Source organism: Gavia stellata, chromosome 22 (genome assembly GCF_030936135.1).
Source record: "Gavia stellata isolate bGavSte3 chromosome 22, bGavSte3.hap2, whole genome shotgun sequence".
Classification (NCBI taxonomy): Eukaryota; Metazoa; Chordata; class Aves; order Gaviiformes; family Gaviidae; genus Gavia; species Gavia stellata.
This window is the reverse complement of record NC_082615.1, coordinates 4,649,422-4,674,144: the sequence shown is the minus strand read 5'-3', so window position 1 is coordinate 4,674,144 and position 24,723 is coordinate 4,649,422. Positions and strand designations below refer to the sequence as shown.

At 40.8% G+C, this 24,723-nt stretch overlaps 1 protein-coding gene across 1 annotated transcript in view; it reads right to left on the bottom strand.

Annotated features, from left to right (window-relative positions):
- Positions 1-12,133: 12,133 nt before the first annotated feature.
- Positions 12,134-24,723, bottom strand: part of OGFOD3 (2-oxoglutarate and iron dependent oxygenase domain containing 3) — a 43,460-nt gene continuing 30,870 nt past the window's right edge. Inside the window, exon 9 of the mRNA XM_059828271.1 lies at positions 12,134-12,401. Coding sequence (XP_059684254.1) covers positions 12,265-12,401 — 137 coding nt within the window. The 3' untranslated portion in view covers positions 12,134-12,264. The remainder of the gene's footprint in view (positions 12,402-24,723) is intronic.

The window sequence follows — 24,723 nt, the reverse complement described above, 5'->3', positions numbered from 1 at the left end:
GCAGGGGCTCTGGGGAGTCTGCAAGGCAGCGCTCAAGACAAAAAAAGCATTTATAGCTTATTGTCCTGTCTTTACTGTTGCACCAAGAATGTCAAGTATCTGTATGAGAATTCAGGCAGGCTTGTAACTGAAAGGCTTTTATTTGATGACTTTTTGGGAGAGTTTTGAGGGAAGGACTTAAATGGGAAGCAGCATTTGACTCCAGATGAGTGCAACTTAATTTTAAACAATCAGTGAACAGATTTTAAATAAATATTTTGCTTTGGGCTTTTATCCTTTGATAATTTAGATTAAATTTAGATAAAATAGATTAATTTAACACATGGTATTCTTCATGCACAGTATCAGCCAGGTGTAACTACCACCGCAGGTATGCCCGTGGGATTTGGCTGTCGACTGGCACATGCTAGTGAAAAGGGTACCCTCCTCCCAGGGTGCAAGTCAACCACAGATGTGCAGAAAGGAAAAAAAAAAGGAAAAAGCAAAGCCTTGAAACCCTTGCTGACCACAGGCAGATTTATCCCCTTTGCACTTCCAAAGTGAAAAATGTTCTGAGCCTCCAAGAGCTAGCGGCTCCTCCGATCCCATGTAGTACGCACAAAATAGAGGAGGAAGAGTCCGTACTGAACCTCATCCTTCACAATACGCTTCAGAATGAAGTAAACTTATTTTTTCTGTTAGGGAGAAGACATTAGAATAAGCCAGATCTTGTATGTCTGGAGACATACCAGTTTTTTACAAAGGCATCCACGAACTTCTTGCATTTTGCTTTTAGTTTAAATGCTGTAAAAAAGGAAAATAATTTTTAAACAGTTTTTTTTCAGAGCAAACTCTGCAAGGGAAATTCTGCAAAACAGAAGAGCCGTCAAAGCAGGTTGATTTTAAAACCCGACAACCTTGACAGCCTCCTTGCAGAAGCACGAAGCCACGTCATTTCTGCGGTTACCCATGGTTACAAAATTGTTGAATGAAATGGAATCCAAACCTGTCAAGGGTTGTAACTCTCAAACAGGCAGAACAAATGATCTGGGATGATAACTAGTCGAGTACTCCACTGGGTCCTTAATTGAATATTTTACCAAACTGCTCTAAATTAGTGGAGCTTGGCCATTCTGAGTCTGGGCTGCTGAGGAGATGAGGAAGCTCCTGGTGGGATCTAGTGGATTTTAATTTTTTTTTTTTTTTTTCCTTCAAGAGATCCTGTGATTTTAAGTAGAGAAGTGTTAGCGGATATTCTCTCCCTGCCCCCAAGGAAAAAGAATCAAGTTAACCTATGGGCTAGAATTAGTGTTTTCTCTTCACTTAGTAATTTCTTCTAAATTAATACAGCTGAGACATCTACTTTAGCAAAACAATCAAATAGTACATCAATAAAGTAGGTGCCTTAAACCAGGCAAGGGACTTTCCTTCGTTCCCCCCCTTAGTTTCATCAGCGCCACATGTATGACGCCCTGGAGGGTTAACGTTTGTCTATTTGGGGCCACTTCCACTCCCAGGGCAGTGATTTTCAGGAAAACCAGGACACGCGGAGCTCCTGCCCACTGCAGGCAGGCGTCCCGCAGGCAGCGGGGCCGGCTCCGGCTGCCGCCCCATGCGAGGGCTCAGCCCGGGGACACTGCGCAGCTTCTGCCAGGAGGTCACCGATCCCATCCTCTTAAGTGCCTCGCCGAAGAAACAGTATTTAATCAAAGCGGTTCCTTAACGAAAGTTTTTCTAACCATTCTTCCTGAAACGTCCTGCTTTAAATTAAGGCTTTATGCAAAACATTTCTGCAGATTAGCTTATCGAGTTCCAGAGGAGCTTTAAATTTAAAAAAGAATGAAAATCTGGTTTAATCACTCAGCCCTGCCTTTGCGCTTTCTGGCCCTTCCTGCTGGGCGTCTCTCAGGTTTCTGTGGATGTACGCCACTGAGGCAGCCACACGCTGATTCCATTCCCCTAAGTTTTCTGCTGGATTTTGGAGGTACTGTGCTGGGAAGAGGGCGACAACAATGCTGTGAGGGTCTTTTCTTCCTGCTAGGTGTCCCTGTCAAAGCATCTCTCTGTAGCATACCAGGGCAGCACGAATTTTCTGCCTCTCCTTTCCTTACTTGTACCCAAGAAGCTACAAAAAGTCAACAACTAGAGAGTCCTATCAGCAAAGGATGGCTGCAACAGTGCTGCAAACCGATCTCCACTCTCAACACTAAGTGAAATGTCTCTAAAAACCTATTTCAGTCTCTTCTTGTGAAGGGATCCCACGCTTTGCTGGAGTCCCTGGGCCATCGGTTAGTTTTCCCTTTCCCCATCACGTGTACCCGCTCAGTCTCTATCCCCGTCAAGTGTCGTTTGGGATGTCAGACCTTGCCGCTCAGCGCTGGCTGTTAGCCGGATTTAGCGTTTGCTCCTTCTCCGCACCTCTTGGGCAGTGGGAGGTCTCACCCTTCCCCTCACCTGCAACGTCTTGCTGAGTCCCGCAAAAGAGCCCAAATACTATCTCCCATTCCCCCACGGAGCCTTTTCTGCCTCCTTTGAGTCTCCCCACCTGGCAGATGTGTCCTCCCCCGCCGGCTGACTGCATTTTGGACTTGACAGCCGGAGCGCACCGTCCAGCCCCCGCCGTACCCCGAACCTCCTCCTGGGGTGGTCTCTGCCGCCCACCTTGTGAGGGGCCGAGGGACACAAGGGGTTTCTCGGCTTCCTCCGCGGGCGTGCAGTCAGAATTCTTGTAAGCATCAGTTTTACTGCCTCTTCCCAACATAAACCGGACAAATGGATGGAGTCCGGGCCCTGAGGATAAACACATCTCCACTGTTTAGAGTAACTGTCTCCGGAAAGGAGCGCGGCGCAGCCGAGCTGCCACCCTCACTGCCGGGGAGCTACACGGGGTACGGGAGGTGGCACTGCCCCAGCAGAAACCTTCCCCTGCTATTAGACGGGAACAGGAGCAGTCCCTAAGGAGGATTAAGGCTCAAAGAAGTCTGCAGTTCACTCAGGCACCATAACAATCTTAAATTTATTTTGCAGAAATACAGAGGACTGGCCAACTTCACCTGAGTTGCTTGTGAAAATTCCTGCCGAGGGCTGGTTTAAGCCTGTGCCCAAATACAGAGGTTGGCTTTTACTTGCAATACGCCAATGTTGCAAAATGCTCGGTTTTATGGAGTTTTCATATTTCAGACTAGGTTCAGCTTTTTAGCTGTTTAGGAATGGTAAATCTCCACGTGGTTAGGAAGCATTCTTGGCTATTATCTCTAAAAAGAACTTACTTTAATATTTATGGTCAGGCTAGTACTTTTGAAGGAGACTGAGATTAGATAAACTCATTAAGTCAAGGATTTTTTCCACACCTGCGTTCTTCCCAGCAAAATATTTCCCAATTTCAAGGCAGCTAAATTAGAGACGGATTTCACTTGTCGCACTGATACGAACCTGAACTACTGGCACGCTCCACGAATAAAGCTGGCTCCAATGCACACATGCTGTCCTCACCTTTCAGGGCCTTGAACACAACTGGAAAATACTTGTCTCCTAAGCGATAGTCTGGTGCAGCTGGACTACTCAGAATGCATTCAGCGAGCATGCCAGCACTATCGGAGAACTAAAATCATAGTCATTTAAAAAGATTTTGCAATATCTAGTCCTGTTCCCACCTTTGTCTTCTCCGTACCACGAACAAGCCCTCGCCAACGCTTAGGAAGTAGCGAGGGATGTCTAGAGCAAGTAGTGCCCGCAGCCTCAGGAGGCAGGTTAGTAACCAAGCTGAGTCTTCTCCCCTGCCGCACGCCCGTCCATCCACAACTGGAAGGAAAGAAAACTACGGTTCAATAACCCTGTTCAGCTGATGGGCAGGGGAGAGGCAGACAACGACATTTACTTTTTAAGTTAATTGATCCACTTACTCGTTCACTCCATTTCATTCGTTAAAAACAAGGCTTTAACGCACAAAGCTTTCTGGTTTTTTCAGTTCTGTGAGATGGTCTAGTAAGAGGCTATTACTGTTCCTTAGGACCCTTGCCACGTTTGTAACTTTAACATATAAGCCCGTGTAAGTGTACACACAATTACAGTCCTATCACACCTCCACTCCAGGGGAGTCAGGTGAAGAGCACAGCTGCTGTCAAGCACCTTCACTTCTGCTTCCCTCCGGACCAGAATAATTAATTTAGACCTGAACATCTCAAAAGTATCTCCCTGTACAATTCAGCTATGGAAAGGCTTTTGATTACTGCCCGTCTGTGCATACTTTATGGCTGAAGTATTTCATTTAAAGGAAGAGGACAAGTTTTAACAGCCTGCTCCAAAGCCTGGATGAAAGCCTTCGCTACAGCGTCGAAACACGCTTAACTTGTGTTGAAGGTGGTAATTGTTGCCGCATGCTGGAACTCTCTGACTCACAAGCCATCTGGAGGTGCTAAAAGCATTTAGAAAACAAAGTCAAGAGGTCTCAAGTTCCAGTTGTTGAGATGAAAATACCAAGGCTTAAAGGTAGCAGGCACTCAGCTGGGAAGACGGAAGACTTCAAGGTTCTCGGCACTAATAAGAGTGACATGAGCAAGCGCCTTCATCACGTCCTGAGCTGTGTGCTTTCAGCTGGGCACTCTGAGAGGAGAACAGCCTTCCTGAGAAATCCACGTGTATTTATTTTGTGCCTGTGCCGAGGCAGAGAAATGAGATTCTTCCTGCCTGCATGTGGTCTGAACGGACGAAGATCTCCAACAAAGCGTGTGTGTAACTAGAAAGGGAAAGTGAGCAGGGAGAGGGCTGGAGGTTTCCAGATATTGTGCAAGCATGAAAAAGCAGAGTAGAACCTCAATGGGGAGTACTGAGGAGCCGGTGCATATTCCCTACACCTCAACTGAAGGATTACAACATGAGTAAAACTTTGTCCTTTCTTATCATTCCAAAAAACCCAAATTTTTCAAACCTTTTTTTTTTTAAGGGGAAAACATCTGTATACTTCTGTATATTTATTAATTCAGTCTTAATTTCTTCTTGGGTTATTTCTTATTCATAGGTCTAAATTCTGCCTGGTGCCAGAAAAGGTACAATAGACAGATGCCATACATGGAGGACACCATCACCTAAAAAAGGCCCAGACACCTGCAGAAGAAAGCTTAATTCATTATTTTTTTAAATCGATGGATGCAGCATAACTTAACTTATTTTAGCATACTCAACATTCACTATTGATTCAAATCAATAGAATATGGACAGGATAAAAAGCTTAAGTAAATGGTATTGAGGAAGAGGTCCCGTTGAAAGTTTTATGAAGGTTTTTAACAGCAAGAACTTTGCTGCCTGGAAGCTCACGGCTTCCAGTTCTTTGTCTGATCTTCTAATGAAACAATAAAGCAGACTGAAGAGGGGGGGAAAACGTCGGTTCAACATTGATACGGACGTTTCAGTGTGGGAGAAAGCTCCCGTAGCTGCTCTCTGCCTAACACCATCTTAAATGTAACTTACCCCTCTGCTTGACTTACTTTGGTGTATTGCTTTTTTCAGACTAGTAAACAACAGTTTATTTTGATCATATTCCTCCCTGTGGAAAGGAATGCCTTCCTAATTAATTTCTATCTCCCTTTAAAATAAAGAAACAAAATGAGAAAAAAACCCACATTTATGGGCCATAGAACTGTCATAGTGAAGTAGAAATAATCCAAGCGCAAGATCACTTTTCTCACTTCTTTTGTGTTGAGAAGTGCAAGGACTAAGTGGGCTCAGAGCGCATCTGGTTTCATGGCAGCCTTTTAAGTTTTGAATCACCTGGTAGAACGCAGCCTTCTTTTTACGGGGTTATTCAGTGAATCACCTTTAAAGCCCTAATACGCAGCAAAGACTCCCAGAACATGTCTCCTCTTCAGTAACATAAATCAGAAATAAACACATTTGCCTGCTAGAGGGAATGGAAGAAACTACCATCCAGAGCCAACACATGCAGAATTGCTCCATTAGGACCTGCTGTTGTTTATCCCCCCCCGATTTAATGGTCTGGCTAGCAAGTTAATATGCTGAGGAGGTCACCGCCAAGGTGTGAATCCACCCAGAGACCTTACACTGGCAGTGAAAAGCAGTCTCAAAAAAAAAAAAAAAGATTTTTTTTTTTTTCTGTGGAGTCAGCAGCAACGTGTCCTGGCATCTACGTAAACAGCTTCATGTAATTGTATAAACTGAGGAATGAGAGAGACAAACGCTCAAGGTGTCTGTCCAGAAAAAATCACGCCTCAGTAACCTAGTTGGCTTTTCTTTTTTTGGTTGTTAACAAAAGCATAGGAAGGGTATCCATTTCTAAAATGAGCTTTTTGAACACTGGAGACCTATTACAAGAAGTTTCCAAAAACAAGTAACATGAACGCTCCATAAATCTCAGCTTCTCTTTATAAATGAAATATTTCCTTCAAAAAGAGGCGCTATGGTTTCAGGCGCGTGCTCCTTCCGTACTTCTACACCACTGAGTCTTCAGCTTGAAGTCTCGGGTGAAGGTCTCCGTTAAGTTCATTACTAACAATATATCTGACCTGGCAGCTTATAGATTCACCCATTCCAGACTCCTTGGAGAGCCTCAGCATTATCCAGCAGTAAACCTAGCTATTTTAAGGTTTTTGCTTTGTTTGGATGCACCTAAAGGTTACAAAAAATAAAGGAGATGGTACTTCCAGGCTGCTTTATTGATTTCACAAGAAGAACTATCCAAGCAAGGCATTTCGTGTTGTGATCCCGCAGTCTGATCTGCATGCATAGCATCCCGTTAATGTCAATGAGGGTTCACAAATGAGCAGCCCTACCAGTAGTTCCTTAGTGCAAAACAGGCACTGACGAAGAACAGCAAAAAAAAAAAAAGAAAAGAAAAGAAAAAATAAGTTTCTCTAGTATCTGTTTCAAAATTCAGTACTCACTGTCCACAAGTTATCATGAAAGACGAGAATGCTCAAGAGCAGGCACCATTGATCCCTACCTTGTCATTATTTCAGCTAGATAGGAAAAGAGGCAAGATAGAAATAAATCGCTCTGAAATAAAGGGTGTTGTTTCAAGTATGGACAATGCCTGTAATGGAAGAAAAATAAGAGAGTATTTGGAAAAAATGAATGCTGAAGAATGAAAAAAAAACCTTCAAAAATTGAGCAACACCTGACAGTTCCACTACCGTTAGAAATTCTTCTTAAAGATTAATACACCGCATGAGCTAAAAGGGTTATAGGGGAAAAGCTAGTTGCTTTTCAGTTCTAGCAAGTCTATGAATAAATAATAGACTGAGATTATATAGCCTATTCAATATACACTACAGGTAAAAGCTTACGTATGCTGGGACAGAACTGAGAGATGAAATAAGTGCTTTGAGGAGAGATGATGGGCAGAATCAAAGACGTGCAATTTGGAAATAGGACAGAGTTATTTTCCTTGGACGGTCCATCCCAAAAAGCTTTAATACAAGCCATCAACACTGATACGGAAGATAAGAAGTGCCTGGACAGGTACTTTAGGGATAACTAGACCATAATTAAAAGAGTTGACTGGCAGGTTTCAGCAAACATGACATAAAATTAGCTTTCCACTTCCTAAGAAGGTTTACAAAGACAGAAATAAGGCAGAGTACGCTAGAGATCCTCATGGTATTTTGCAAGGAGCAATAGACACTCACCACTTCACGATGGCTCTCTTGGCCGGATTTCCTGAGGAGACTGCCTTTCTGAATGAGGCTAAGATGATCGAGGCATGCCAGAGCCATCTGCGGTTCAGAAAGGAAATAACTCTTCCGTTGTTCTTGGAATGTTTAGTTGGATTTCCACACAAGAGACTCAAAAAGGAGTGAGAGGAGTTGGGATACTTTTTTTTTTCGCTTGAAGGGGGAAGAGGAGGAGGGTGGTTGGTTGTATTTTTATTTTCTTTCTTCCCTCAAAGAGCCCTGACTTCCAGCAACATTTCCTGGGTTTATTCCTAGAATTTAGACGAGAATACTGCACAAAGCAACACACGAACATGTTCGAGAGATCCAATTCACACGTAAACACTGTGTAAGGATATCTGGAGGTAGAAGGAATGTGAGGAACTCTATATTAAAAACAAAGCCATCTTTATTTACTCAGGAAAGGAAAGCTATAAGGAGAAATTCAAATATCTGTTTCTGCAGTTCAAATCTGCAATTGAGGAAACAAATCCAGATTTTCTTGACAGCATAGAAATTATCAACGCCATTTCAGCTACACTTATTTTAATGTGCACATCATTATGTGCTACAGCCTCGGAAAGTACCCTGTTGAGATGTTGATCTTATAAGGGAAAATTAGACATGAAGCTAAATTTCTGCTATACATCCAAATTAGAATCTTTTTGTAAATAGAGTATCCTGGCAAATATTTCTGGACTTGAAATTCGTTAAGCCGGAGCTTAGAATATTTCAGGTGGACAATACATATCCAGGAAAATCTCAATATAAATGTACCTTTCCAAACCTTCAGATAATTTATGGGGAATTAAAAACCAGAATGATTCCACAACTGCTTACACAATGAAAATTTCATACATGAGACACGCCAGGAAGTCCACTCAGAGTTCCTAGAATCATGTCATAGGGGATAAAAAAATTAAAATAAACCCCATGCTACAGGATTGAAAGCTAGGTTTACACTAAAAACCTAATCTGATCCCATGGCTGTTAATCTTACAAAAGTCGCTGATATTCCCCAAAACCTTTGAATGGAAAGACAGTTTTAAAAGTAATACAACTTCACAGAAGTCCGCAGGAAGCTTCACTCAACCTCTTAGCAGCGATTCAAACGCCGGCTTGTTCTGCTGCTGTATTTTCTATTTCACCCTGGGACTTTTCACACAAGCAGGCTTTACCTTTCCTTATAAATATTTCTCTTTCAAAATACAAATCAACATCCCCAAATACTTGTAACAAGTGTACTTTCAGGTAGAAGGCTGTAAATTTAACGTCGGGACTTAGCCCCAATTCACACTGAACACGTACTGACCTTTCTTTACTTTGAACCACGAGGGCTCTTTACAAAGGTTCTCACACAACTGGGAAACATCAAGCCAAATTCTGCCGTCACCGTGTGTTCAATTAAGAGCACTTGTCTGCAGCAGCTTGGCATCGGATTTATGCCAGTTTAACAGAACAAATCCTGTCCTCGGTGTAATCAGAGTTCTAAGAAAGAGCGCACTGCATTTCCCGGTAGCAACAGGCAGGCTGAACCTGAAAGAGGACAGACAGTAATTACAATGTTTCACATTCAGAATTATCTGTCAAGAACTGGGAAGAGATACCCTTAATAAAAAGTTATTCAGGGTATTTAAGTGGACTAAAATAAATTAAGCCAAATTTATTTCTAATGATCAGTGAATTCTGCAAATTCCACTCCGCCCCAGGAACATCAGCCCTTCTGCAATTACTGTTTTCCTGCTGAAGCCGATGTTCAGAACCTTTTAGATTGCACTGTACTTTCTCATTTGCTATTTAATTTCTTCGTAGATCTAGATACTGCTTTTAGTAGTCCGGATATTGAAGCTGCAAATAGAAAAATCCTGGTTGATACTGAAGTATACAGCATATTGAATTATTATATGTCTTTCAAAAGATTAATTCTCTTACACAGGTACAGCACACATGTTTTTTTTCCATAAATTGTATTTGACAGGTTTGGTCATCATATTGAACACATTACTGAAGCTTAAAAACTCCAAAAGACAAATACTAAGTTGATTTTATTTCTGAATGACAGTCAATTCCTAGCATGAGAGATGTATCTCTTCATGTTCAGGAGATACTACAATACACAGTCTCTTCAAAACATGAAAATCCGAGAGGAGATTAGCTGGTATTTCCCCCATGGTCTAACATGATCTTGTTGAGCAGTATTTTATAGAGGGCAGCTCCGAAAGTGCCATTTTCTTTTAGTGCAACTCAAAGCCTGCATGACAGACAGAAGTAACTAACAGCACTTTTAAAAGTGGCAAAGCAATTTATAGGACAGTGCTGCAGAGCGGTGATAGGACTTACAGTGACATTAAGAATTTTGGAACATAGGACCTCAAACTTGGAGGATCCCAACCCAAATCCATACAGGTCCATTCATGTTTAGATTCCACTGCTACCGGGTATTTTTGTGGAAAAGGCCCTATATTTGAATCTCAAGGTTAACATTAGGAACCAAGTTTTAATCAGTAAAGCAGTTGCCGGTGATCTTGGTCTGCCTTCACATAGTTACAACTTGGGTGTAATGCAAATTTCTTGGAATTAACAGGCTTGAGTCAAGTATTTAGATATGGAACACAGCTGACTTTATTATTTCCTAACATTGAGCCATTTTAACAATCCTTCCTTGTTAGCATGGACAAGGAAGCCTTTTTCAGGTTTGAGAACAAAGAAATGAAATTACCGAAGACTAATCTTGCTGGTGTGCCAAAAGAGAACACTCACAACAGAACAAGTCCAAGTGCCCTGTCATCATTCCTCTTTATATATACCCTCTTCCGTGTAATCCCCCCAATAATTACTATTTCCATAAAAGGGTAGATTAAAACAAAAGTGAAAACTGTATGCATAAAAAAAATAAATCATAGCACATTTCCAGATTTTCAAAGTGTTTCACAGAAATTATATAGACTATTAATAAAGCCAATCAACATGTTCGCTTCAGAATCTGATTGAGAAAAAAATTAGGTTTTCCTACCATTTACTTATCAATGCGCTGACCTGCAAAAATCTTTGCTTGTAACAAGCAAGCAAAGTAATTGGCAAGATTATGCATTTGTTTGTTACTTTATCTGTACTGCAATGCAATCATTCCCTCTTTTCTGAAGTCCTTGCAATTTATTATTCAAGGAGTACCACCAACTAATGGTCCTACTTAACAGAAAAAAGTCTTCATACTAAACTGAAAAAGAGAAGTCCAAAAAGAGCTATTGAGAAACTTTTTGAAACAGATAAAACATTGTTTTGGACAAGATACAACACAGTAATTCACAACACAGCATTTATGGTTGCATCAAAAATAAAAAAAAAAACAAGCTTCCTTCAACTTGGTCTTAAGATTACATTGAAAACATTGTTTATTGGACCTGAAAGTGTTTTATTATTAAGCTCCAGCTCAAGACCATATCAATTTAAAATGTAGGTGGACACCAGTTTCCCCTCAGACCTCACATACCACAGTCCACTGATCCATGCGGTTTTGTTAGCCAGCCTCCCAACAGCAAGCCAAGGTTTACAGGATTGAGTCTAAGGAGGCCAGAACTGGCATATGGAAAAATAAACCCAGCTTTTTCCCTCAGGTGTTCCCCTCCCAAATCCTACTGCCCTACCTGGGAATTAGGCATCAATGAATGCTCAGATGAATCCAGAGGACTGTCTGATTAGCTCTGCCCAGCTCTCCTTTTTAGTATTCACTTGATGTACAGGGTTATATGGTCAAGCCATCTCCATAAAGAGCTCTTAATAACCACTTAATCTTAATAATCACTGGGCTTCCAACAGGAAGACTGATCATTTTCATTAAGACTCAGAGAAAATGAGGTGAGTTGGGAACGCTGCATCCTGATCAGAGGGATCTAATGCCATGACATCCCCCAGCACACCAAAGCATTTGTGATCCAAAAGCAGTATGTTTTCTGGCTAACCAGAGAACTGTATTTCTGACTTTGTATTAACTAGTCCCAGTCTGTAGCAGAAGATATCTGTAGTATCTTCATCTTTAATAAAGATGAAGTAGTATCTTTATCTTCAATAAAGAAAAGTTCAAGTAAGTCCCAGTAGTCAACCCACAGGTGTATTGCCCACTAATGCCCATGCTAAGGAGAATACATTCCTCTCAACAGAAGGTATGTTCGAAAGAATTAACACTCATCTTGCTCTATTAACTTCGGTCAAGCTTTCTACATCCCATTAGTAACTGAAGAGACTAAATAATTAAACAACAGGTAACAGCAGCATGGGGAGTCCTATCAAGACATGGTCCAAAAGATTGTCTCTCAAACTGAGGAATTTAAAAAAATTAGAAAAAAATAAAAAGCCCATTGCAGGACTCTTCTTTGTAGTCTATCCCTTTAGGACATGAAGACAAACCATTTTCAGAATACACCAAATTTAAGATGGTCTTTAAGGCACTGTTTGCAACATTTATGGAAAAGGAAATGTGAAAACAAAGTTTATTACAATATATTAATATAGCTGGGAAATTCTAATTGAATGTGATGTTACAAGAGATGTTATCTCCCTCTTTCCTCTCCTCTTGCAGGGCTTCTCTCATTCCATTTGACCTCATGTTCCATTCCCAGAGGAATTACATCAAGACTGGATCCCCAATGCCATGGTCTGGGTTGCAAGTGAAGGAGATGGTGATGGCATAGCGCGTGCCCCAGTGAACCTTTTCCACCCGATGAAGGTTCTCCGATCCAGAGGTGAAAAAGGAAACCCGGCCTGTAAAGACAAAGTATTTAATCAGCGACATGGAGTTTGCCAGTCAGCTGTCAGCTCTCCACACAGTTTTGCTATTGTCTCAGTCCAACCGTTCCCTAGCTACCTGAGCGCCCATAGGTCATCACAGAGACAAGCTGTTATGAGCTTATGCTGCACTCTGACAGCTTTATGTACTGTTTAAAATGTACGTTAATCCTTTGTGCTACAAAGCTGGAGACATAATTCCACCGTATCTCATAGTTTATAAAAGGCAGGAGGAAGCCAAGAACATCTGAAGCCAGTTAGTTGCCTAAAAAAGAGTGAAGCAAGCAACTCCAGCGACTTTCAGCAAAGCGTATCGATTTCCTCCCTTCTCCCCTTCTAGTCTGGGCTCTAATTTTAGACCAAAGAAGGAGGAAGTACTACAAAGGTGGCAAGAAGTCTTCAGTGAAAAAACGCTCAGCAGGTTTACGAGCAGCTCTGGCAGCTTATCAGCATTGTACCAAGTATTTGCTACAGCTTTTTGTGTGCAGTCTGATCACTTGCTGTTCAGCCAGGTTAGAAAGTTACGCATCAGTCATATACAAATTAATTTTCCTTAGAAAGAGCCATTCCATCAACGCATTAGCTTGGAAATGTTTTAGATACGAGTGCTTACTGCTGTGCTTCATCCTGTCCAGGCTTTGACCACCACCCTGCCTTGGGGTTCTCCAGGCCTTAAGTGGCATCAAGGTGAAATGCCGTTACTTTGATAATGACAGCAGAGGTATATGAGCACCCCACTTGATGAAACAGCAGAATGGAGCCCTCTGCACTTTCACATTATTAAACTGTTCTGAGAACACCAAAGTTTGATGTTGAGCAAGTAACTCAGAACTGACGCAACTCTGTAGGACTGCTCAAGTTCTCCTAAGAAAGCTAGTAAGACTCTAATGCACAGCTGTTTTATCCCAATAGCATGTGTTTTTCCTACTCAGGCTTTTTTCCCCACTGCTCAAGCTGGATTAAAGTCTGTTTAAAAGCTTATCATAGGGAACTCGTATTGACAATCTAACCCTGCCTGGGACTCATTCACAATCAGGCAAAATGAAACACTTTATGCCTACTTAACATTTGCACAACAAGATCAACTATTCCAACCATGATACAATCTCCACTGCAGGAATGGGCACCAGACAACATAGCTGGTTTTCTCTTCTCACTGAAAGTGATCCAAAAGATGCAGAAGTTATTTTGTTTGCATACTCCTAAGCAGCACATATGGGAGGTTTCGAACAAAACTAGACCGGCCTCATGGAGCTCCATTTACCCACTCATCTCTGCAGTCTCTTTGAGTAGCCTCTGTGTCCCTTGCACATTCAGCTGCAGTTCACATTTAATCTTTCATAGTTCACATAGTCTTTCATAACTGCCACGCAGAAGTCGCATCATACTCTTCTCTGCCTGTGGCTGCACATCAATAATTGGTAAAGCTATACATATATAAACGATAGATTCATTTGTATGCACAGCTCATTTACATCTTGGTGCCCTGCTTTTCTGGATGAAAGACTAATGAAGGCCATGTATTCCTATCGTATGAGTGTTGCAATGAGCAGCGCTACCGTCAAGGATTTCATACAAAGTCCCGGTGTCATGAAATTTTTCTTTTTAATCTTATTTCAACATCATTCGAGTACTTTATTATCAGTCCCTCACCTACTCACCCAAAGCTTTGCCTTAAACTGATTTTCAAGCTTTTTTGTTTGATCTCTTATTAGAAGTAGTAGTAATACAGAGTTAGACAAGTTTCAGTGTATTGTTTAAACCGGTTAAACTGGATTTTTTGGCTATACAGACTGTCTTTTAATTTCTTTCTTTAATAAATATGTCTTCATATATATGGTATCTTATAGCTCCTTCTGCATCTGGTCCCGTACCTGTCAGCTGGGGTCTCCAAGTCAATGAACAAGCCTACCATCAGTCTGCAAAGACACTTTTTCCTCACTTGGGAAGCATTTCTTTTAAACTAAATTCCATTGCAAAAATGTGAAGCAAAAGCACACTCTCTCCATGGTGCACTATTTTTAATAGTACAAATGTTCAAAAAAAGGGTAAAGAATATTAATTCCCATCCCATCTGACAAAACCTTCAAGGAATATGTGGCAATATCATTATCCAGAGACCCCTGGGGAAGACACAAGATAACATAAAGCTGTACCATTACCGATAGGATGACTTCTAGGGCTTTCAAGCACACTGAGCCTGGACCCTTCACAATCTTGCTTCAATACACAGTATATGGAACCCACTTCAAAAATTAAATCACTACAAGAAAGCAAGCAGGTCAGGACTAAGCAAGTTCCTTAAGAAGGCGTAGACCTACTCCTAGGTTATAACCTGTCCTTGCTCTAGCTATTCTATTTTTTTTTTTAATCAATTTTGAGTTAAGATTTTAAACCCCAAAGTTCCAAACTATGAACCATATTAGCAAGTTAGTAGGATCATATGCAATATGGGTCTGTTTTTAGTTGTGAGACTGCATTCAAAGTGTTTAAAGTGCACTTTTTTTGTTACACGCTACCACAACTAATGTAGCTGTGATAGGATGTGAATGGAGAGGAAGACACGCATAGGGCAGTTCCACTAAGCTCTCCAGAATACGGATTATTGATAGAGAGAATGCTGAGCTTCGTAAGAGATGAATGTTGTACTACAAATACTAAAGAATGGCTATGCAACTATTCATAGCAGATAAAAGTACATATGTACTTATGATTGCCTGATGAAACATTTTTGAGCGACAAAAGCTCAGGAGAAAGTGTGCAAAATTCTAATCCCATTTTCTTTGTCCTTTTCTTTCATTATTTAACAATGGCCTCAAATAGATCTTTTCATTTTCTTCTCCCTTCCTCTGACCTGCCTGCACAGATTTCTTTCCAACATGCTTTTCTGCTCCACTAAAGAAATCTTGACTACTACCTCCTGGCACATAATTTCAGTTTGATTTATGAACACTTATTGTTAAAAGTAAGCTTTTTTGAGATCACAAGCTACTACTCAATACAACTTTATAGTATATTATCTAACCAAAAAAGAGAAAGTGTTTAATCCCTGGTCCTTAAGGGATGAACTTTTGGAGAGGAAGAAACAGCAAAGGGATCAGCTCCTGTTTTGAGGTCCATGCTTCTAAGCTTTGAGGAAGAGGCCAGTCTCTGAGCTATGTTCTGAAGGATGAAGATTGGAATGGAGGTGTCCTGGGGTTAGAAGTGATGCCAGTGGAAAAAAACCAAAGGATTAGTTTTTTTCCACTGAGATAAATCTATAGTCTGAAAAGTATTTCATCCCGATTGTGAACATCTGGCTCACTTTCCCCAATCACTGCAAGATGCCAAAACCATCATTGCTGCTTTAGTTTCATAATGCTTTGACCAGTAGCTCAAACTCAGGGAAGAGTTTTAGATCCCTATGTTAAAGAACCATGGGCCACCCTCTCGCATCTACTGTATCTATTATCTTCTCACCTTTACTTCCCATTCCACGAGAATTCAATCAGGCAGAGCATACCACAGCAATTAGTGCAGCACACCAGAGCATTTGGTGCTTTTAACACTTGGACACACAGCCCCCATATTAGATAAAAATACATTTTGTAGGCACTTCTATCCAGGCTTTTTCTTCTTTTCTGCCCACAAACACTTAAAATTTCTTTATAGCTGTTCCCAAATGGCTTCAAGTTTTCCATCAGGCTGTCCAGTAATAGGGGAGTGAACTGTATTCCAGCCTAGTTCCCATGGAAGAGTGCAACAACAGACTGGAGAAAGTTCCTTCCACAGAAATACACTTGTTCTCACCTTTCTTATTAGAATAGCAAGAAGCCAAAGAACCAGAAAGAATTCTGGTAACCTCAAGACGTGCAGGAGCCTGTTTCTAAATGATTCCCTTGCCTGCATATCTCTACGGGAACAGAAGCGATCAATCCTTGCCTTTGATCTCTATTTGGCAACAATACCTGAACCTACAGCTTGTTTTCTCTTCCTTTCATGTTTTCTCTACTTTCCAGCATTAACTGCTAGAAAGTGTGTTTCAAGATGGAGTTTGGTCCAATAAAAGCTTAGCTGATGAGCTTCTGTTCCTTGCAGATTGCAGAAAGTGTTACTGTGATGCAGTCACTCTCCTTTCTAGTTCACAGATACGCCTCCAGCTCTGCTTCTGGACTAAGATTAGTCAAGAGGTTCATCCACAGGTGGAGCGGCTTCTCCGTCCCTTCTTTCTGTGGCCCTTAAGCACCCAGACAAGTTTTAAAAACTTAAGAGTAAGCAAAGGATAAATTGTATTTGGGATGAAAGTATTACTGCCGTGGAAAACTCAGATGCAAACTCATTTAAACATGCCACCCTCTCACAGTGACCTAGGACAAGGAACTGTTAACAAGCTCAGCACCACAGCATCCATCAAAACCGAGCCTGGTCTTCGGTGTCACTGACACAAGTCAAGCTCTTAAACGCTGTCAGGCTGAGAAAAGCTTGTGATGTGAAAATCAGGAAAGGTCTTGCTCCTCTTAAAGGATGCAAGAGCTTAATCCTATTAGAGGTAACCACTTATTCTCCCCATTTTTTGGGAATCAATTTTTGCACTGATCCACAGGAATCATTATTTATGAAGGCATACAAGCGCCAGTCACAAGCTTCACTGCTATGAATTTTATGTGATCCTAATTTAGATGAAGCAACACTTATTTTCACAAATACTACTTAACAAGCAGCAAAAGCAATGGATATTTCACTACACAGCGATTGTGTCCCATTTCATTACTCAAACAAAACCACTAGAGGAATATATGTATTAACTATGAGCTTTTGCTTTTCCCGGCTTTTACTTTCCCAGGTTTTAATCGCATTCACAATTGCCCCTTAGCAATGAATTCTTTTTAGAGGTACTCAGAAAAATATAACCACTGCAAGAAGCAGCATACAGGTGAGAAATATAGCTGAATGCATAATTCTAGCACAGTAAAAATGTAAGTATTCCCATAAGGCTCGCTCTCAGGAGATTTTATCCGTGTCGAATTTTAACATTCAGTTGCACTTCCATAAACAAGCTGCCTACAATTTGCTACCTAACCTCTGTACTGTGAGGCAATATAGGTTGGAGGAATATACAAAGGAAACAATTTTCAATGACAACTATGCCCTTGACACGTAACTGTGACTTCAACCAAACCACTTACTCTCTCATTTGTTTCCTTGTCTTTAAAATGAAGCTAGTACTGACCTATTCTAACAGGGTTACTGTGAAAATTAATTAGTAAACACCGTTACAATACTTTGCAGTTAACACACGTTCTGTTTTACAAGTATTATAAAAAAATCCTCTGTGTTCTTACTCTGGCAAGAGAAAAAGTAGTAAGGCACGCCAGATTATAACAAGATATAGGGAATATATGAAAAGACTTTGAGAACCATACAAACATTAACATGCCACAATGCTCCTAAGAAAAAAACACTACAAGATTATTATGCCTCTGATAGTAGAAATTCATTGCATAACTTAGGGAATTGGACCAGATGACCTCCCAAGGTGTCTAACAATTCTCAAGTCAAGGCCAACTTCTAAATTATATCCAACTTCTGCGTTCCATCAGCTTGCTCAGGGTCGTATCATTAGCACACGTGAGCATAGCATTCAGATACTGATGTTTCCCAGGTATGTCTCAGGCACACGTATTTTGCTAATCCCGTATCTTCAGTGCTTGATTTTTGAGCAGGGGGCATGGAGTAGATGACCTCCAGAGGTCCCTTCCAACCTCAATTATTCCAATTCACATGGAACAGGCCATTCACATTATCAACAACCTTGGCAATCACTTTCTATTTGCAGCGTGCCTATTTTGCCACTGGATTCCGAGCCCCTTCGTGCTCTCATCTTTCACATGGGACTATCACTTCTGCTTTCTTGGCAGCATCCTTCTGGCCCTTCTAGTTTAATTCACTGCCAGATTTCCTTGTAAACTCCTTGGGTCATAAGAACATCAAGGAGAAACCGCAAATTATGTGTTAGATTGTCTCAACCAACACTCAATCATGCAAGCAAGGGAATGATAACTGTCCCCTCACTCTCCTACTTGGTCTGCTTAAACTGTGGCTGGACACCCGGGAAGGGCAGGGGCTGGCCCTGCCTGGTGCCAGTGACAGGGAAGGGATGCAAAGCAGGGCTGGGGGAATGGAAGAGGTCTCACCTCCATCCACTGTCCATGGCAGCTGGCTGGGGGCACTGGAAAGACTGAGCCGCTGCTCAGAAGAAAATGAAGCAACTCATTGGCCTGATTAAAGGGAAGCAGGAACAGTTTATTTGGCACTACAGATCTATTCAACATCTTTCATCTTATGCACTGACAGCTTTGACTGTCTGCTTAACATTTACCAGCTCTAAATGTTACTTGGGAAAGAAAGAAAAACTACATCTCATCTGCTGAATGACACCAAGACAGAAGCACTGCCAGGGAAACTGCACAAACACAATTGTGTTCTCATCCTTATCATCTGTTTAGGATTAATTGCAATTCATTCTCATGTAAAGTGTCCAAGAAAAAACACCATACCATTAGGCAAACAACCTGATAATAATATTTTTCTGTAATCACACAATAAAACTTATTTAACAGATATTGAATTACTTATAAAGACTGAATGGAGAGAACTTCAAGCAAGTTCTTACCTAAACCCCACAAAAGTAACACAGAATGAGAGCATCTGCAAGTGCCCTGATCTGGGGTGAAGAAAGGGCACAAGCTTCTCTAAACAATCTCACTACATATATGCCAAGCACAGAAGCATATAGAGAAGCCTGTGGACTAAAACACATAAACTGCAACAGGTATCTAATGAATCCTAGTTACAAACTTGTCCCAAATTTATCTACTAGTCAGAGAAATTACGTACTGCTATAAATAAAATCACTGATTCACATAGTGAACTCTCCCACAGCCAGCTTGTAATTTGTAGAAGTATTGATAATACTTGTAAAAGCACTTGCTTCTATTTTAAATTCAGAAGCACCTGGATTGAAAACTTCCAAATTACAGTTTTTCAAGAAAAAAGTGAACCTAATTATTTCCTACTAAAAGTACATGAGCATTTTTAGACCTCAACAGAACCCCTGCCCACTTCTCTCCTATCAGCACAGTTGGTTGCTCAAAATAACAGGAGTTTCCATTCTGTACATTATGTCTGAAGGTGTGACAACCTAGTCAAGTATTTAGAAGTGAAAACTGTGTAACTGTGCTCTCTCCAAATCACAGTTACTGAGTCGCACCAGGGCCTTTTGGCTCCATTTGTTCTCCCTACAGCCAAGGGAAGGACAGGGAGATCACCTCTGCTCTGCCTTCCAGTTCTCCCCTTCAGTATTCAACCTCACCCAACCTATACTGCCAAGTCTGCTCTGTTCTCTCCTGTTAGAGCACTCTGGGCAGCTGCAGAAAGTTTCTAAATTGGAATCCTACAAAAAGTTCTCACCAAGGGAAGCCTTTAAGAACAAAGTGTTGCAATTTCAATCACATTAAATACCTCCGGATCATCTATTTTACTTTTCTCGACCTTGTAATCAAATTACATAGATGCCAGAGTTATAGGTTTTGGACTTCTGGTAGAGAAGGAATTCATCTTTACATTTAGCAAATCACTGAAGCATAAACACAAGGGTAACTTCTGCTGCTCATTTCTTATTCAAAAAATGGCTTTTAAACAAAAAGACTTCGTGATAGCACCTATGGTGTGTGACATAAACACTCACAAAGCTTAGGAACCAAGAAATGAAACATCATTACTGAACTATACAGCGTAACACAGCTGAGTTTCATCAAGTAACTGGCTGAAGCCGATTTTGTTCTGCTCCTTCTTTATGCCTTCAGCTTTGCTGCGTATTTGTCTAGCAATCTCAAATCAAATTCCTGAAATATTGGCCTGCGTATGCATTACATAAAACAAAATCCTGTGCAGCAAGCAATGAAAAGCACATAAGGTGCACGCTACACGTGTTCATTTACAACCAAGTATTCTACACCAGGGAAAAGAGCCCTAGAGGCCAATTCTCAATATTGACAATGCTTCGCAACGCTCTGTGGAGAGCGGTAAGTCCAGACATGTTTAGCTCCCCCTGTCCCCCCAACACTCCTCAATCCTTTCAATGGTCCAGGTAGTGTAAAGTGACCATTACTATCCCCAATAACAGATGCCCTCAACAAGACAGAGTATTTTATATCAAGTAATTCATATAAGCACCATGTTAAGTGCAGGTCTGACCTGCACCTCCCTACTGCTTTGACCTATTGCTTTATAAGCCCAATTAAAAGATTATTGCATTTAATACCATCATAAGCCTATCATCAAGCACCACTGGAATACAAAACCAGAGTCTGGAAGACAGTTACCTTTCCATGCAAAACTAAACAGAAAGCAAAATAAAATCTTCAGAGGTCTACAAAGAAATGAGGCACTACTGAGCTATTTTCTACTTATTTTTGTCGCAATGGCCCAGGTCCTCCTTTTTTCTACCACTTCTCTTTGCAATCATCTTACCAGTCCCAGGTGCAATTTGTGATTAGTATTGCAAATCAGTAAGAATTGCTCTCCTACAACCCATGAACTTTGCATAGCTGGTTATTACTGCAGCTGCTAACACCGGCTCTCTAGGACTGACAGCTACTTCTGGGGATTTTTTTTTTTTTTTAAATCATTCTCAACTTTCAGTTGTTACTGATTTAACATCAAGATGTGCTCCACTTTTACTGATTGGAGCAAAACTAAAATTAGGAATGCCAGAAAATTATCGTGATCTAGACTGAATCTGGATGATGCAGATGGAACGCAGAGAAAGATCAGACTACCTATACTCAGTGGGGAAAGAAGAACCCACTATTCCATGGTACAAGATGGATTACTAAATATATGGTTTAAACCGTTCTCACACCTTGTGTTAATGTTGTTGTGGGAGTTAGAATCTGGAAATCTTACCTTTCATGTCACTGCGCTTCCTGTCACTCTGCTGCATTCCCTCAGCCTTCAGTAGTGAATTTCGCCAAATTGATTTTTTTTAAGGAGCACAGTAACGATATGACAAATTCCCACCACTTAACTTTGAGTACTGCAATTATTGTCACGATTACAGGCTCCGACAGTCATGCGATACCTAACCACTTCAATAAAGCTACACTTACCTCAGTGGATGTACACACAGACACCCTGAAGCCCATTCCTGCATTCCGAGAAGGCTACGTATGCGTTCTTAAATGTATGCTTTTCCTTACCTGAGCGGAAAAAAACCTAACAGCTCAGGCTTTGAGCGTACACTTTTTTCCATTCTAAATGAAGAATAATCCAACTTCAAGTCCCAAATAGCTCATACCTTCATCGCAAATATTTTCACACTTTCAGAAACACACACTTCTGACAGCTATGAAAATATGCTAAGTTTGATATTCAAGGAAGAGTCACATTCCACTCTCCAATGCACAGAATTCATTTTGCACCATAGATTATTTTCTTCCACAAACACGCAGAAGAAGTGATTGCAACCTTTCCATCTACCCTTATATAATAAACAACTTGTATGAAGAACAAACTCGTTTGTGAGTTGAAAATAAGTGCGGCAAAGCTGACCTGAAAACCAAGAGGTGTATATGTGGATAAGGAACACACAACTGGTACTGAGATTTCATTCCAGCTGCAGGGTTTCATCTATGCTTTATCATTAAGTGAAGTCTGTGACCTAATATTGCCAGTCCCAAATTCACACAAGACTCTCCAAAATTGTGACATTTTAACACAGTTTAACACTGATAAATTTAGCAGCAGCAGAAAGTATACCAATTTTATCATTAAAAAAGGAATGTCTTTATGTCTGCCATTGATTCTTGATCCTCCTGTCTCTGTTGAGGATTACTAAAACAGATCTCAGGCCAGCAAAGGAAAGTTAATGTTGAAGGGGCTGTGGGCTTTGTTTTGAAGAACCTCATTCTAGCTGTTGCTCTATTTCATTTCATCTCTTGAACAGAGCTACCCCTGGTGCAAAGGATGAAAACAAAATGCTAATACCACAATTTTGGAAATAGAATTAACATAGCCATTTAAAAGCAACAGATACTACTTCAGAACTGTTTCTTTGTCCAAAAAAAGACTTCCATTCAAAGTAGGATTTCACTTGGCACCAAGATTTCTCTTACTCATGGTACAGTGAGTTTCTTCCAGCAGACAGAGGTCCTGACTTAAGTCAAGACACACATATATACTACTGAAGCCCATCAGGGCACAAGATAGATGTGTTCTTTAATGCCACATTTGGTTATGAATTAGCCAAAGGTCTGTACATGTGAATTGGCACCACAGTGGTGACTTGTTTGGGTCCGTTAAAAAAAAATTCTCAAGAGCCTCTAGGTTAATAAATTATAATTCCTTATTAAAGCTAGAGGTGTTTGTTAATAATTGAACCAGGCAATTTTATAGACCATACTACAAATGATATTTAGAGTCTTTCACTCAAATGTGTGAGAATTGGGACTTACAGTCTCCTTACACAATCCACCAGCAATACATACTTAGAGAAGTGGTAAGTGTTTTAAAATTAGACTCCACTTTTAACAAAACAGTTTCCCAGTCCCTAACTGCCTGGCTAGGAGTGATCCTTAAGCACTGAGTGCTGCAAAAGCATTTGAAGCAGCAGTGGGACTTGCCTGGGCAGCGCTCCCAAAACACAGGAAACCCCAATGTTTTATTTTTAATTGTCTTTTTTTTGTATTTCAAACTACTGCTTCTCTGCTCTGCTACATCAGCAACAATGCCTCTCTGTTCCCTACTGTATAGCCTGACACTTTTAACAAATTACTGCTTACAGAAAGAGGAATGCGCTCATTTTGGCACACGGTACCAGGTTCCCAAGGTGCAGACTAACTTTGAGACAAGAAGAAGTGCCAGGTTTCGGAACTGAAATGGCATTGGATACGGAGAAGGTAAATTAGCTGTCATGCACTAAAACTGAACCAGCAATTACGACAGCCACCTCTAAAAGAGTGTGAATCTTCTAAATGAGAAGCATAAAATCTTACCAGTGCATGGTTTTAAAAGTTGGGTTGGAGTGACAAGAGAAGCACAAAGGATCAAAGAAGCATAAAACGAAAAAAAAAAACCACAAAGGGGGAAGGAGAGGAAAAAACACTGCAAAGGAACATTCTGAACATGAAAAATACATCAACTTGTACCAGCAACAGAAAACACCCTGGGGTCATTCCTTCGTTCGCATTCTCTCACGAGCCGCATTTTATCAGCGAGAGACAAAACTAAGTGCGACTGCCTTCACATTGTGCTTCACCTCTAAAGCTTTTCTCCTTTTCCTCACAGGATGTCCTTAGTTATTTAGATTGCACCATAGGTAGTGACACAACCATGGGATCCCCGACAACTGTGTTTAGACAGAGGAGTGTGTTACAAAGGTGTAACTGGCATTAAACTTACTTTTCTGTTGTGTACATGTAAAGCACATTTGATCGTTCAGAAAAGGCCATTCCCTCCAAGCTTTGCATTGTTTTCTTTTAAGAGTTGTGTTTAACCAGTTCTGGGGCACACACAGTGTCAATACAACAACCTGTGAAAGGGAATGGCCAAAACCAGGTGCTGTTAAAAATCTTTCTGTACTTTATCTACTCCCCCTTCCTCCCCAGGAAGGACAGAGAGCAAATACCTTGCAGCAGAGCCTGAAAATTAACCAGATGGGGCTGAATGGAAGCAATTTCACAGCTGCAGACTTTTCAAAATTAAGTCAGGGGCACATTGCATACAGCAAATGGACTGAGTGCCCCTGTACTGTGCAAGGAGACAGCTCTCCTCCCAGCTACCTAAAATTCAACTATGATTTCTACAGCTATACAAACATGTTTATCTTAGAATTGCATCTGGAAATTAAATAGTTTAATGTGTTCCGTTTCAAAATACTGGTGGCAGCATTTTACTAAAGATGATACTTTGAGTTTCGGGTTTATTTCCAACCACAAAAGCCAAAATAATCAAACATACAATTCTTGATACCAAACCCAGAATGCAGATCATCTCAGAGTTTATCTAAGCCAACATTACTGGTAGTGAGTGGATCACTATGATCTTTAAGTCAAAAAAACCCCACACCCATCTCCATTTGCAGGCAGCAACAGTCAGAAGGCAGTTCAGCTTGGGGTAATGCCTGTCAGCAGACAATTACTGATGCTGTCTTTAAAAGAAATAATTTCCATCTTTTCTCTCTTGAAAAAAGATGGAACACAGTAGGAATATAAAGTTGTCCTTGATTTTTTTCTGCGAAAGTGTGACTGGTCTTGCATTA